Source organism: Python bivittatus, unplaced genomic scaffold (genome assembly GCF_059951505.1).
Source record: "Python bivittatus isolate LINGU-HERP-01145 unplaced genomic scaffold, Pbiv_v1 ctg000970_np1212, whole genome shotgun sequence".
NCBI lineage: Eukaryota > Metazoa > Chordata > Lepidosauria > Squamata > Pythonidae > Python > Python bivittatus.
The window spans coordinates 3,574,355-3,590,461 of NW_028277121.1; the positions used below are offsets into that span (position 1 = coordinate 3,574,355).

The window sequence follows — 16,107 nt, forward strand, 5'->3', positions numbered from 1 at the left end:
GAAGCACGAGCAATGTCTGTGTAGTCTTCAGTGCCATTCAGGGGGAAAATGCTTTTATGCATCTGTATAAAGTATGCCTTATCCATTTCAAAAATATTTAACTTTCTAAATGGAGGATCTTTGAAGCGTTGATGTAATACTGACAAAAATGAATAAAAATTGTTTTGATAAAATGTGTTCCCAACTGACATTGGGCCAGTTTTTATATTTCGTATTATCCTACTAAATCTGGAGAACCCTCCTTTGGAAAAAATTGATACAGGTGACCTAGGCATAAAGATTCATACAGAGCAATGTTTCTCAACCTTGGCAACTTTAAGCTGCGTGGACTTCAACTCCCAGAATTCCCCAGCCAGCCATGCTGGCTGGGGAATTCTGGGAGTTGAAGTCCACGCAGCTTAAAGTTGCCAAGGTTGAGAAACACTTAAGATTTATATGAAGAAAATATATATTTAGAGAACCCACCCCGACATGTGAATTGATTTCTATTGACTTTTACTATTAGGCCAGAAGATAGTTTCCCTTCCTTCTTCTGTATGAAGCTCCTAGATTTTAGCTATTTCTGGGAAGATTTATCTCAATTACCTTCTTTTAAAGACACCAGCAAAACACAGGGCAAATCTTCTCCACAGTAGTACCATTCCTGGAGGCAAAGACCACACGTCCTGCAATTTTGCAGAAACTCTTTATGCAACATGGTACATGGATAGAGTATTTCTCTTTCAAGAATATATTCTAGTCCTTAGGTTTAAAAATGTGGGGCAAATGCTTACCGAAACGTTAACTACTAGATGTAGCTAAGTAACAGTTGGGGATGGTGTGTAATATCCTTTAGCAGTTACGCCTAGCACTAACGTTTTTTCAAATGCAATTAACTTGAATTTTCTGCAAGTGGCACCGGTGTTCCTTAGCAGTAGAACCTGGATTGGCTGGGTGAAATATCTACACATGAGTAAGATTACGTAAAATCTTCCCTAGACAGAACTGTAAAATCACCTCTGTGTTAATTGAAGGGTTTCGGTGTAAAGCAAAAATATCCATTTTCATTTGGGGATCTGCCCGCAATATATCTAAGGTGGTATGGATGCTTGTGAAGCAGTGTGTGACACAAGAAATTAAATCCCCAGGAAACTTCAGGTTGAACTCTGGGAATGTCACAATTTATGACACAGTGAATAGTTTAGGATCAACCTTAATAATGAGTACAAAGGCTTCGTTCTGCCCCGCACACACACACACCTCCGAAAATGAAAATCAGTGGTTCAATCCTTTATCACAACTTCATACTTATTATATGAAGTGTCTTTATTAAGACTCATTTTGCTATACATTATTTCCCTAGCAGGACTGTGGAGCACACTTTGCAGTTGGTGAAGTCAAAATAGCAGTCTGATCAAAAACACTCCCATGTACAATAAAGTTGAGAGCATGTTCTGGTTTTGCTATAAGGCTCAATGCCAAACTGTGCAACATACAATAAAAAATTCAATATGTTGTGCTTTTAAATAGTTTAGGACAGACTAAATTCTCATTTCATATGAAAACCTATGTGCAGTGTATATTTACAGTACGTAGATGGTATTATAATACATTTATTATGAATGATGTGTTTTAAACTCCTCATATGTTTGTGTCCTTCCTGACAATCTGTCTCAGGTCTGGGAGGGTCTTTCAGCAGCTTCTAGTCAAGGAGACGTTTATGGTATTTCTGTACTATTCTTCTTTGTCCCTATTTTCCTGACAAGCCACTGAGGTCATTAGGTTGAAAGACAAGTAGGTGGCTCACAGCCTCTGTCCTCCACGTGCTGTCCACCTGTCACACCTCTAGTGTGCACCAGCAGCCTTGACCAACCCAGTGTTCACCAACCTCTGTGCTGGCTGGAAACGAGATGTGGCCAAACACATCTGAGGGCTCAACACTGGACAAGGCTATATACAAGAATCACTTTAAATGTTGCTCTTTCATGTCAACAGCTGACTTATAAAAGGCTTCTGCTGACTTTAGTTTATGTTCTACAGTAGTTTTATCCTGCTACAAATGGACATTTTCCCCCTCAGCAAACCCACGTTGGGGTCCGCTTGATAACAGTGTTGTTTCAATAACCAAACAGACTATGGATGTCTTGATGAAGCTTCTTCTCCTGGGGACAAGGGAACAATATGCACAATTGCCTTGTCCTCCTGTGGTCCTCCAACAGCATCCAGGACTGCGCCTCTGGGAAGAACCCAGCAGCATCTCTGAAATGGTATCTCTTCGCTGTGAATTCTTGGACTTCTGCCAGCCCTTGTCAGAAGGAAGAATCTTCAGCTATAGCATCAATCATATGCAGGAGATCCTGGAACGTGGGGCGTTCTTCTGGTTTCTAGAAATTGAAAAGTTTTAAAGAGGCTCTAATAATTGATAATTCTTTTTCTTTTATGATACGGCAGATCAACCTGAAAGGGTATTTTTCTTCATAAACTTAGCTGACTGCTTAAACAAGTCACAAGTACTGGAAGAAGCCATTTAAAACAAAGTTTTGATGACTAAAAACCAAAAGTTAATATATTACTGCATAGGTTGTGGGGATGACAGTCCACTTCATCCAACCCATGAAACGGACAATGATCCCCAACATTTTACACAATTATAAATTTGTTAGTCTTTAAGATACCATGAGTTCCTTGCTGTCTTGCTGCAAAAGCCTAACTGTCATACTTTGGGAATACATTTCCATAAAGCATTCTGGTGGCAAAGAGGTCCGAAGAACTAAGCAAGATGAATCATTTTTCATTCAGCGTTGCTTGAACCTAATCTTCTGACATTCACCTCTGAAGTATAGGTGTCATAAGTACACGGCAGTTTTACTAACAGTGAGAGAAAATTTCGCGTTGTTAGTATTTCGTTTCTGCATTCACTTGACCCAAATACTTCTACCTAATGCCTTTCTTGCAGATAGAACTAACATAGTAAGATCACCTCTTGGCACTGTAAGACTTTATTACCAGTTGCTAACATTTTTCTGACTTACAAAATTGCTAATTGTTATGATTAAAAACCGTCCAATTTCCACTCTTAAGTCTACTTGATTTCTCTTTTCAGACTGCATTCTCTTTACTAGCCCTGAATAGCAGATACGGGGCAAAGGCATGGGGTGAGGGATACTATTCATACGCCCACAAAAACGGGAGGAACAGACAGCGCTATTGCATTGATACATACTCTGGCAGTTTTCATTCAGTGGATTGGCAGGGTGCGAAGAATGGTAGTGCCTACACTGGGCCGCTGTTCATTCCATAATACAGTAATAAGGCTAAAGCAAGTGACGCACAACAGAACTGATGCAACTGAAACGCAGCGCAGCATACCTCATGCCAGCACATCTTCATCACATCATAAACATTCTTAGAAGCTAACTTGGGCCGAAATAGACGGTGTCCTTGAGTAATCATAGTCACTACTTCATAGTTTGTGTTTGTCTCAAAGGGCATTTTCCCTTCTGTAAACACTTCCCACATGAGAACGCCTGCAAAATCAGAGAGATGAGTCAAAGTTCTGAACTGAGACATTAAAGATTTATTCTCCAGAATGGCAAGTACAAATATGTTAATAGAAAATCAATCCTAATCAACTAAATAATTACCTCGCCTAAGATTATTTAGTCTATCAGCAATGGAATGATTAGACTAATTCATATGAAAGAGGTCTGAAAAGTAGAACTAGGCATTAGGGCTGTTCAGAAGAGGTGCTTCATACTCCTCCGCTATTAATTAAAGCAGCTACATCTTTTTTCACACTTCTGCAGCCTAAAACAAAAGTAGCTGCTGTTTTAAAGAATCGCTTTAATGAGTTGACTCCTTAAAGGAATTCTCTTAAGCTGTAACAAAACAGTTGTCTTATTAAAGCAATTCTCAAACTGGCAGCATTATTTTTCAGACTACAAAAGATGCAGCTGCTTTGATGAATAGCAAAGAAAGTATGTGTTCGCAGAAGGTATGCAGCAATACTTCTTCTGAATTATTCTTGAAGTGTACACAGCCCTACTAGGCACAGCACACTAAATAACATTACAGCAAAATCTGAGGTCCTGTTACACACACCATCTTTGTGTGTGTGTGTGTGTGTGTGTAATGCCAATATTTCAAAATCAGTAAACCATTACAGCACAAGGTTATATAGTTACAGATCTCCATGAAAAAAAGTGATTAACATTATATAAAATTATATTAAAACTAATGTACGTCAAAACAATCAGAACAGCTAACCAGAAATGTGCATTGCAATGTATTTTATTTGCACTATTTGCTAAATAATCAAGATAAATCTATTTCCTTAAAAGTTGCAAAATTTTGCTACATAATGTGTAAGCTTCGCCCGCAAATGGTTGCTAATAGTTATTGATGAAAGGGGTAATACTGTTGTCTGTTTTATTGTATGTATTTTATTGGTCAATGACTGACATAAATATGATGATGATGTATTTTGAAACCACTAGAATGAAACAAGGCACAAGTTAAAAACAGATTTCAGCAACTGAAACTCCTGAATGTTAAGTTTTAAGTTCTAATTTTCATTATGAAAACTGATGTTTGGAAGCCATGAAACCTGGATTTGATCCAAGAGTCCCGCTTTTTATTTCATCTAGAGCTATTTATTATGTGTCATTAACATTAAGCAATATTTAATTTTTTGTTTCATCCCATCTTAAATAAAATTAATGCTTTGACAGATTGTTTGAGGAGGCTGACAATTATTTGAAAAAGCAATCTTCCTATATTTGCTAAAAAAAAAAAGTTTACACAATCTTACCAAAAGACCAGACATCAGACTTGCTGCTGAATCGGCTATAATTGAAAACTTCAGGGGGGCACCACTTCACAGGAAATTTAGCACCGGAAGAGCTGGTGTACTGATCATCAAGAACATACCTAGAAGGAGAAAAAAAATCCTCCTGAAATGAATACAAGAAACTGACCATACATATTCATGTCGGCACCTAACAGAGATGGGTAAATTTCACAAATATTTAAAAGGACTAAGGACAGACCTTTCACACAGACTGACTTTGGATAAGTTGTAGACCGACCATCATAAATTGGATCTTTTCCAATTGGCAGCCAGAATATTATTAAACCCCTTCTGAATCTCCCTCTGAATTAGATGAATTAAATTTGGTTAAGTGAGTTACACATTACTGGGGTCTGTTGTAAGTTAAAAACATGGCCACCACCCTACCACCTTGGAATGTACAAATGTAAATTTAAAATATGCCTAGGTAAAAGCTATATAATTGACTAATACCTGGTCATTCCAAAGTCAGACACTTTCACCACTCCTGACTCATTCACTAAGCAGTTTCTAGCAGCCTAGAGAAAGAAAGAAAGGAAAAACAGTCATTTGGATATTGACTGCATGTCATGGATGTAGTTTGTCTTCTGCTTAATTTCTGACAATTACACAAGTGTAGAGGTGGATCTAGTCCAGTGTTTCTCAACCTTGGCAACTTGAAGATGTGTGGGCTTCAACTTCCAGAATTCCCCAGCCAGCATGCATAAAGGGACACGAATCCCACCTTGCAGTGTTTTTGGTCAAAACATTTCAGAAAATTGTAAAAAATCAGAAATGTGGCACATTCCCTAGACCTCATGCTTTATGCATGCCTCAAATGTACACGTGCATCACTGCCCGCCTTACCAAATCTCTGTGAATAAAGCTATTTCTCTCCAAGTATTCCATCCCTTCCGAGACATCCTGACACATTGTCAGCAGGCTGTCTTTCGTGAAGTGTCCACGTCTTTGGCGAAGGTAATTTAGAAGGCAGCCGCGCTCCATGAACTCCGTCACTATATAGATCGGCCTCTGCTGAGTACAGACACCATACAGCTGGACTAACTTCGGATGGGTCAACTTCCTGAAAGCAGTTTAAAGAAAGAAAAAATAAAACAGGGAAACAACAGAGAAATATAAACAGAAATAGAGACATAATTGTGTTCATGAAGCTAACTTTACTTAGAAAACATAACATGTTCGGAAGGAAGAAAATGAGAAACAACTTATGCAATCTTTATTTCATATGCTTAAAAATACAATAAGAAGTTCAGAGGAGGTAAAGCTGTAGAAGCCAGAGTAAAATAACAAATAGTAAAAAAGCACCAGTCAAATAACGCCTTATGACTGTAGGTCTGCAGAGCATCTAAGATGGTGGCAGACGGCATTGAGCAATGACGATTTAGGAAGCCAATTCCAAACACAGGCACAGGCTTCAGCACAGAAAAATGTGACTGTTAACACTCCACAAATAAAATTATATCCTAAGATGTAATGTTTTGCAAGATTACATGTCTGAAATAAATATAGTAGACAGCTGGGGTTCTATCAATCCATCCTAATAAGAATTTACTTTTCTTTCTTCCATACACTGAAATTGTTTTCAGCTAGAGAGTTTCCTGGTTTCTGATTCTCTGACATTTAAGGTGAAACCACGTGCCACAAACCCTATTACAATTTCAGACCTTGCTCCTGTGAGACACTGTTTTATATGTTAGGCATTAAACATGGCAATCAACTGGTTCATGAATGCATCTTTGCTGGAAGACATTAAGCAGCTGGAACAAAAAAATGGCAGTGGGTTTTTGTATTAATAGGGATTTGATTACATCATTGTCTTTAGTATGGGATACCGTTAAGTATTTCTTTAGCAATATGTTGCTAATAATTTTAGTATCATTAAGCTCATCCTTCTCCTGACCAATATACAGCTTTGGTTTCTGCAAAATATGAACTTACAAGTTTGTTACCTCCAAAACAGATTTTTTTTACAGTGCACCAGCCAACAAAATAAGGAAAGGAGAGAAGTATTATAAGCTTTTGATTTTCTGACTCAGACAGCTGATCTAAAGTTTTCAAAACCAAGGGAGACAGAGCAGAGTATCTCAAGATCTTCAGGAGAAGACATTTCTTAAGAAGCTTTGCAGCCAGACTCTTTAATGCTTTGAAAATAATAACCGGCACCTTTGCCAGTTGCTTACATCATCACTTTAGCTTCTTCTATGAAGTCCTCTTCATACATGGCACCTTCTCGGATGGCTTTGATGGCTACTTTGTACTGGGCTCTCCACTTGCCGAGTCGCACTACTCCAAAGAGACCACTGCCCAGTTCTCGCATGAAGGTGAGCTCTGCAGGATTGATTTCCCACTTCTCTACAAAAAAAAAAGGAAGATAAAACCAAAGGACAGATAACTTGAGGATAAACCCCCAAGAGAAGCTGGAAGACAATTCTTATGGTCAGTATTTTTTTCCACAAGGGTCTTGTTGTCATTATTTCATCCTTTTTTTAAGCCAGAGAACTTCTGAAGATTCAAACCAGAGTAATCATGAAGATTCCCAGTGTTTATTCTCAAGGTTGCCTTACAAAATGCTGCCTCTGGGCCTCTTTCCAAGAAATACCTCTTTTGTCACTCAGCGGAAATGACTCGAGCATACTGTTGGAAGGGACTTGGACCCAGTCAGTTGGCTCATCTTGCCTGCCTAGTCCTCCAAGAAAAAGGACCAGAGAGAAACAATGACTGACTGAAAAAGCAAACTTCTCCATCATCAAATTCTCTCAAGACTTGGCAGCACTCAACATGCTTCTCAACAACTGATTGTCTGCAGGGACCAAAGCACACTGCTTTGGTGGCTTCCTGGCACTGGGGACTAATAATATTGTGAGACCCTGCCAACGCTTTCCTATGTAAGAAGGAAAGATAATTTCTGGGGGAAAGTGGGTAGGGACAATGGATTTTGACCCAGTTAGTATGACTGCGTGCAGACAGAACAATTAGTAAGGTGGTTAATGGATGACTGGACAGAGCATCTTATGGGACAGACCAGGGGCAGTGCATTCCCAGGCACCTGTTGCTTTTTATTTTTCAAAAATGTCTAAAAACTAATTTCTAATACAGGCAAATCTTACACAAGCAATCTTAGAATATAGGTTTGCAATCCAATTGGCCATCCTAAAGCAACACTCTCTCATTCTTCTCACCCAAAATAGATATGAATCCATATTTTGTCTGCAGAACGTTACTGAATTCTGACAGCTCTCTTTTGCTGTTTCTCATACACTAGGAAGCTTTGTCTCAGAAATCCGCCCCTTCTAATTTAAACAGGCTGGGTAATTTAAACACAGCGGCTATGGTTATGATGAACGTTGCTTGTCCCTGCATTCAATTTTATTTTTCAGTGCAAATATACACATATATTCAGATACCAAGACAGGACCAGGAAAAAGCTTATGAGATCTTTTGGGCTCCCTATCTGTGTCTATGCTTTTAATAACTGCATCATCTGATGAGCATCTGCCTTTTCTTTCATAAAGAACATCTGTACAAATTTGTAATTTGGATCACAGAGGTATGGAAGGTCACGATAGAATGTTATGTCTACACCCCTGGAGTTATTTACTCCAGAAGAAAAATGACCATTAATGCTAAGGACTACTTTTCCCCCCAGGAAAATAGCAACCACGGGCTTGGGACATGTGTTAATGCCAACTTGCTTAATTTAGTGCCCCCCGAGCATGTTCAGATTCCAAAGACAAGAACTCCCAGCCACCACGGCATTCCGGAATGTATGCCCTCAAAGCATAGGGGTCCACAGGAGGTTGCTGCTTTCATCAGATTGACAAAAGTCCCCCCAACTCGGCTTCACTGCTCCAAAGTATCAGGAAGATGCCAGATTGAGTCATGTCAGCTCTTTTATTCAGGAGGGGAGGGGAGGGAAAGAGGATATACTAGCTAATTGCATAACTAACATGGTTTGTACTGTTTGCAAAGTATAGGCTTACAGAACTGAGAAGACTTTCTGCAATATGGATATCAATTAACCCAATAGAAAGGAGAGAAATAAATACATTTTAGTTCTTTGTTAATCTATAAAATCAGTCATATATTTTCATACAGAAACAAAAATGTACCATAGCTGAATCCAGCAGTAGTTGGTGAGGGTTTCACTTTTGGAGACACTGGGTATCGTAGCCTCGTCACAAGGCCTAAAATTCACAGAAAATTCACATGGTGAATAAGTTACATTAGAAATTAAGAAAGGTGAACAATGCTTTCTGGTGTTTAAATGCTAATTACTATATTTTATTTTCTTACAGCATCATTTGTATATAATTCAAAATAACTTTAAGCACACCAAGCATTTTCTTGATAGTTTTCAGGAAAGTTTCAGTATAAGAATTTATAGTATCAGCTTCTTAAAAATTAGAATTATTCTATTGTTTAAAAACATGCAAAATGTAGGATGCATTAAATAGTTTTCTATAAAGATTTGGAACTTCTAAGTGACAGAGGTAGGAGTAAGGATTTATTTGAACAGTTTATTTTCTTGTATCACATTAAAACCATTAAACTTTTCCAAAAGACCCAAATAAAGGTCTCCTGAAATTTAATGTTTTGGAGTTAAATACAAATTAAAGGATAGAAAACTCAAGCTCATTTACCTGCAGCATTGTGTTTATGATAGTCGATTAACTCTGGAATGGAGTCAAACAGATGTTTTTCTGCCAAATAATATTGCTTTTGTGCTGTCATTGTTTCTTTTATATGGTAGTGTCTTACGCCAGATAGCCCTTCTCTAAAAAACACAAACAGTGTAGAAATTAAAAAGTTTTCACTGATGCGGAATAAACTTTTGCTGTATCTTACTAACAAAATATTTCATTTAATTTTTGGAGTCCTATGGTACTCAATGTGGGCCTATTTAGGAACATATTTTGCCCTTCAATGGTCTTAACTACAAGAAATCTTGGGCGAACTCAGCTGCTGCTTAGCATCTGTAGCAGCTTTTAATGGTAAAAATGAATTTCAGGAACAGTCTAGTGTTTCATTTTGGAAACGTGCATGTCCCTCACTACATCCAAATCAACTCAGAAACATGTTCCATTAATTCACCGGGACATAGTTAAGAGTCCAAAGTCTTCAATGCTAGCAAGATTTCTGAAACAAGGAACAAAGAGGATCAAAGCAAGATTCCATCGTAGTATTTGCTACCTACGTTATGTGGCAGGTAGATCTCTAAGATTTCTGAGAACTAGGTCCATTGTTCTATTTGATTCTTCTCTTACAGATGCTTTTTTAAGGACAGTAAAGATGAGAACAGTAAGGAATATATAGATTATTTCCAGATAAACATATTGGATGAGAGGTTCTACTGGAAAAGCCTGCTCATTATAAGTTGGAAGAACCAATGCCATAACTTTAATATCTAGATACTAAGATATTAACCACTTCGTTGACTCAGCATTTGCAGAATATCTTACCATGCATTAAAAACCAGAAGGAATCTGGTAGCACTCTATCTGACTAGCAAATTTAACTAAAAGGCATAAGCTTTTGTGAGCTGCAGTTTACTTCATCAGATGCACTTCATCAGATGCTGTAAAAAGCTTATGTTTTTAATAAAATGTGTTAATTGGAAAGGAAAAGGTTCTACCAGAGACCTCCTGATTTTTTTGCTAACATAAACTAGCAAGGCTCTCCTTGTCAGAATCTGCACAAGCTAGAAACTTTGACTGCTGTTAACTTAGCTTAGCAATGCATAAAAAGGGGTTAATGGGTAAAAATGTTAATTGCAGGCCGCTTGCTTGCTCCTGCCATTGAAGTTAGGAGAAGGGGGAACAAGATACCAGGTGCTGCTGTTATCTCTACAGAAGCGCCTACAAGGTCAAGTAACTGTGAGAGCCGGAGCAAGGTGCGAAGAATTTCAAGCGGGAAAAGAAAGGAGAAGGGGGGAAGATGGGCTTAAAAAGGGAAGGTTTTGCTTGGTAGAATTAGACTCAACAAACTATAGCTGCTGTGCATTTCTCCCAATAAAGAAATCTTTGATGGAACTGTTTAGACTCCAGAGGATTTACTGAACTTTGGGAATGAGTGTGCAGACTCTGACACTCCTCCTACAATGTTTTCCACGTATTATTCACCCATCTTAATCTGGATTTATTAAAAATAGACAAGCATTGTCTATATGGAGTCCTTGGGGTTCTCTGAGCTTGGTTGTTTTCTTGCAAATGTTTCATAACCCGGCTAGGTAACATCTTCAGTGCTAGCATATTCTCTTCTATTGGTAAGCATTGCATATTTTACAATTATTAATTGATATTCTGGATACAGCTCAAGATAGACTGGATTCTGCTGTATTAATATTTTTGGATGCCCTAACTGAAAATAAGCAAATCTCATATATTCAGAAATACATGCAATATGGAGTTACACCATTTCGGAAGCCAACAAAATGCTAATAGAGCTTTATATATGAACATTAATACTAGCAGCATAATTGCAGCTATATGGCTAAAAAAGAAAGGAATTTTTGGAAACTGAAAGTTGAATGAGTATGCATATGTGTATGAAAAAATTCATTCATACCCAGTTTATTTATATTTGGTCCTGATTGCTGAAAATTTGGGAGATTAAGTTTATCAAATTTAGTCTAATACTGCAAACAGTAACATCAATGTCAGGCAGTACTTTATTTAGTTTAGTTGATCCAATTTGCTGTTTCAATAAATGGATCTCATCTTATAGCCTCAACACAGTAGTAGAACATTTATTTTTTAAAAGATTAGGTCTCTGTAAGCATATAAGCATTTTTTAAAATGTGCAAGGGAGAACTGGCTGTCATCAGTGGGTTCAGTGACTTACCCTCCAAATTTTGCATAAAGCGATACTGTATATAAACCTGGTTGACTGGAGTCCCTCACCATAAACCCCCCTTCTTTATCCTAAAATCCAAGAAAAAGAAATGAAATCTTTATTATGTATCAAACTACTGTTGCATGATCTGCAAGATTCACAATTCACTTATGAAACTTACATAGCATTTCAATTGCAAGATACTCCAGGCATGCTAAGCCTGGGCTGACAAGGTGCTTCCCGAAACAAAATTGCTAGCATGAACACAGCACCTCTCTTGGAAGCATTAGAACAGTCTCGAAGTTAAAAAATTAAAGTGAAATTTGGAACTAAAGCATTCTTTGAAAGATTCATGCAACGTCTTTGAATGCTGTTCCTGGTTGTCTGATTGTGGCTGGCAACATTCCTGTTGTGACGGTCAACGACATGGCTGTCACACACCTGCAGGGACATTCAAGGATCTCTCTCAAAGCACCTGTGTAAGTCTTCCAAAAGACATGACTGTTTTAATGCTCCAAAAAGAGGAGTTTTGGTCACGCTATTATACTTCGCAAAGCTCCTCTTCCAAATGCTTTGCATGGCCCTAATGAACACTGAGCGTTTGACACCCGTTGAAGCATTATTCTAAAAACAATTTTGTGTTGGATTTTAGTTAGATGCATCACAATCATGGTAAGCCCACCTCATTTCTGAGTAGTTGCTCTGCCTGACTTCTGTTCAGATTTCTACAGTACCACCTAAAGAGAAGAGGAAACCAGTACAATTTTAGGATGTTACATATTAATGCTACCTTTGCATGTGTGTGCACATTTACTAGGTCTTCAGGTTTGAAGGTAAGACATGTTTTTCAAAGCACAAAAGGCAGCACTTGTCTGCATTTCCTTAAACCAAACACATCTCTTCCCATGAGGCAGCTGCAGAAGATGACTGCACTATCTCAGGAAAAAGGGTGGCTGCTTTAAGGAGTTATGGGCAGGTACAACATTCATGCTTTGCATGCTCCAGAGCACCTTTTTGCATTCAAGTTAGAACATTCTATGGCCCCAATATTTATATCCTTATATATAAACCCATGATTCCCATGAACTGGTCCAACCCTTTTTGGAAGCCAGCCAAGCTGGTAGCAAGCACATCTCATGGTAGCGAATTCCAAAGTTGAATTATGTGTTTCATTAAAAAAAAAAAACTTTTTGTTTGTCCTGATTCTTCCAGGATTCAATTTTATTGAATGACCTCTGGTTCTAGTATTTTTGGGAAGGGGAAACTAGCTTCTCCTTGTCCACTTTATCTTTGTACACCTCAATCATGTTCCTCTCTTGTGCCTCAATTCACTTCAATTTTCAATAAAAACAGTCAATAAAACCGCTTATGATAAAACCAAATTGTAAGAGTACATGAAGTAAAACAAAATTCATTTTAATAAGGCAGTTCAAAAGGCAACTTGCTGCTGAATCTGAATGGGAGAACTTATTCTTGGCTATTACATGGTCCTTGAGAGAACCTGGCTGGTATGTGAAGAATAATGGATTCTACCGTCTTCTGCAGCATCATATGGAGTTCCGGAGTTGGTCAGGAATGACTCTTAAGCATCAGATTTCTCCTTCTGGAGATGCAGCGTCTTAATGCAATATTATCACATACTTGATTCAGCTAGCTATTTTCCATGAAGCATTCAAAATACATAAAATCATATTTGATATGTAAATATTTACTTACTCATACTGCTCCAGACTATTGGACTTCTTCCCTGTTACATAATTGCTTGGAATATATCCTTTGTTTCTAGAGCGATAAAAATAAACAATATACTAAAAATGCATTATAAAAATATATTAGTAGTAAGGCTATATTTGATAAGCAATATTTGAATTCCATATCTAAACCGTCTAGGACGTAAAATCAATGTACAAAAAATATACTAACAGATTTCTTCCAATAATTAGCTGAAAAATAATTCAAACAAAGGTACTGATTTAAGGAAATTAAATTTAAATTAAATTAAATTTAAGGAAATTAAATTTAAGGAAATTAAATTTAAGGAAATTAAATTTAAGGAAATTAAATTTAAGGAAATTAAAATGATTTGAGGAAAGGGAAACAGAAATAGAACCAGCCATTTTTCAGGAAGAAGTCATGCTGGCAAGGCCCCAGGTATTGATACCATCCCTGCAGAATTGTTGTGGCCTGTAGCACCCACAATCACCACAAACACATGGCCACAGGATTGGAAACGATCAGTGTTCGTTCCATTGCCAAAAAAGGGCGACTCCAAGGACTGCTCCAGTTACCACACAACAGCCCTCGTCCCTCATGCTAGTAAGATGCTCCTTAAGATTGTACATCTGGCACCATTGAAAAGGAATTACCAGATGTTCAAGCTGGCTTCAGAAGGGGCCGTGGCACTCATGACCATATTGCAAATCTATGCTGGATCATGGAAAAATCTCAAGAATATCAAAAGAACATCTACATCTGCTTTATCGACTACAAGAAAGGCTTCACTTGTGTCATTCATGACAAGCTGTGGAGAGCCCTAGAAGACCTGGGGATGCCAACACACCTGATCAAGTTGGTGCTCACTGTACACAAATCAGGAAGCCACTGTGTGAACACCATATGGAGGCACTGATTGGTTCAAGACAGAGCAAGGAGTGCAGCAAAGTGGCCTTCTTTCACCTTTCTTATTCAGCCTGTATGCTGAAGTGATCATGAGGAAGCTGGAACTTGAAGAATCAACCATTGGAGGAAAGATTGGAGGAAAGAACATCAGCAATCTTTGATATGCTGATGACACAACTCTCCTCTCAGAAACTAAAGAAGGCCTGAAACATCTGATCAAAAGGATTTAAGAAGAAAGCGAGAAATTTGGCCTCACTTGAACATGAAAAAGACCAAGCTCATGACCACTGCAAGGAATGGAAATGTCAAAACAGCAACTGATAGTGAAGAGATGGAATACATGCAAGAATTCACTTTTCTAGGATCGCAGATTGATCAAAGCGGTGAATGCAGTCCAGAAATAAAGCATCGAATCGCGCTAGGCCGCACAGCAATGATGAGCGTGACTTGAATATGGAAAAGCAAGGACATCAGCCTGGCAACTCAATGCAGATTAGTCCGCACTACTGTGTTTCCCATAGCTACCTACAGGTGCAAAAGTTGGACCATGAAAAAACTAGACAGGAGGAAAGTTGACTCATTCAAACTATGATGTTGGAGAAGGCTCCTGCGCATTCTTTGGACAGCAAAGGTGACAAACAAGTGAGTTCTGGAGCATATAAAACCAGACATATCACTGGAAGGCAAAATCACAACATTCTGCCTTATTTATTTCGGCCCTGTCATGTGATCGAACTCCCTGGAAAAGGCAGTTATGCTCGGAATGGTCAGCGGTCAAAGGAAACGAGGCTGCCAAAAAACATGGTGGCTTGACACCATCAAAGCCAACACCAACCAGAGCATAAAACAATTGAAAGAAGATTTTATACACACACACACGTATACATACATACATACATACAAACATATGTACATATATATGTACATAGGTGTAGGTGATTGTGTGTGTGTGTGTGTGTGTGTTTGTGTTGAGCAGGGAGGAAACTGTTACTGAAAAAGCTTAGTCTCTTCTGCCTGCAAAGGTGATGAATCTTTCAGTGGCTAATCTTAAAGCCTGGAATGGTTCAGATACTTATAGGAAGGTCTTTGAAAAAGCCAGCCTCAGTTCAAACCAGTCTAGCATTCCTTGACCTTCTCCATGGAGATGAGCAAATAGCTTTACCATCACATCTTTATCCTATTTAGATTAAACTCAGCTGTTTGCTCACCTCTGTCAAAAACCTGTTCAGAATTTCTATTTTAATTTTGTTAAAATATACTATAGAGGCATGAAAATCACAACAAAATATTAGCAAAGACTATCATAATATAATACGTAAATTATTTTTGCCTATAGTAAAAAATTAAACTGGATGACTGTATTCCTTACCCATATTTATCTTTTGCTTTCCACCAATGAACGTCATTTTTTTCAATTACGGTGTATTCTTGACCTCTTTCTAATCTCAAATCATGAGGTTCCGTGGGCTCAAAATCATACATGGCTATTACTACTTCTTCTTCTTCTTCCTCCTCTTCTTCTAGAGGAACAGGAGGTGGGGGCCTTCTCTGAAACTTAAAAAGTTATAACTATTATTAATCGAAATATTCTAATAATTCTAATTACTAGTGATAATTATCTGGGATTTTGAGGCTTCTATTTCCCAACTGGTTATTCTCAATGAAGCAGAATAAAATACTTTACACAAAATTATACCCTAGGAAGGCAGTTAAAATGGACACAAGCAACTGTACAGGAACATCTGAATTGTCCTATTTGCTGTTTCATGAGTAAAACGAACAATGAATAAACTTTAACAATAATTTGTGCACAGATATATTTCAAAAAT

General features: G+C 37.9%; 1 protein-coding gene across 5 annotated transcripts in view; it reads right to left on the minus strand.

Moving 5' to 3' along the window:
• Positions 1-1,266: 1,266 nt before the first annotated feature.
• Positions 1,267-16,107, minus strand: part of TEC (tec protein tyrosine kinase) — a 58,263-nt gene continuing 43,422 nt past the window's right edge. For all 5 annotated transcript variants that reach the window (XM_088131127.1, XM_088131123.1, XM_088131125.1 and 2 more), the window contains 12 exons: positions 15,648-15,832; positions 13,376-13,441; positions 12,342-12,396; positions 11,669-11,748; positions 9,469-9,602; positions 8,938-9,012; positions 7,009-7,180; positions 5,675-5,891; positions 5,282-5,346; positions 4,790-4,908; positions 3,349-3,506; positions 1,267-2,363 (listed from right to left, as the gene is read on the minus strand). In XM_088131127.1, the coding sequence (XP_087987253.1) occupies positions 2,289-2,363; positions 3,349-3,506; positions 4,790-4,908; positions 5,282-5,346; positions 5,675-5,891; positions 7,009-7,180; positions 8,938-9,012; positions 9,469-9,602; positions 11,669-11,748; positions 12,342-12,396; positions 13,376-13,441; positions 15,648-15,832 (1,401 nt within the window). In that variant the 3' untranslated portion in view covers positions 1,267-2,288. The remainder of the gene's footprint in view (positions 2,364-3,348; positions 3,507-4,789; positions 4,909-5,281; positions 5,347-5,674; positions 5,892-7,008; positions 7,181-8,937; positions 9,013-9,468; positions 9,603-11,668; positions 11,749-12,341; positions 12,397-13,375; positions 13,442-15,647; positions 15,833-16,107) is intronic.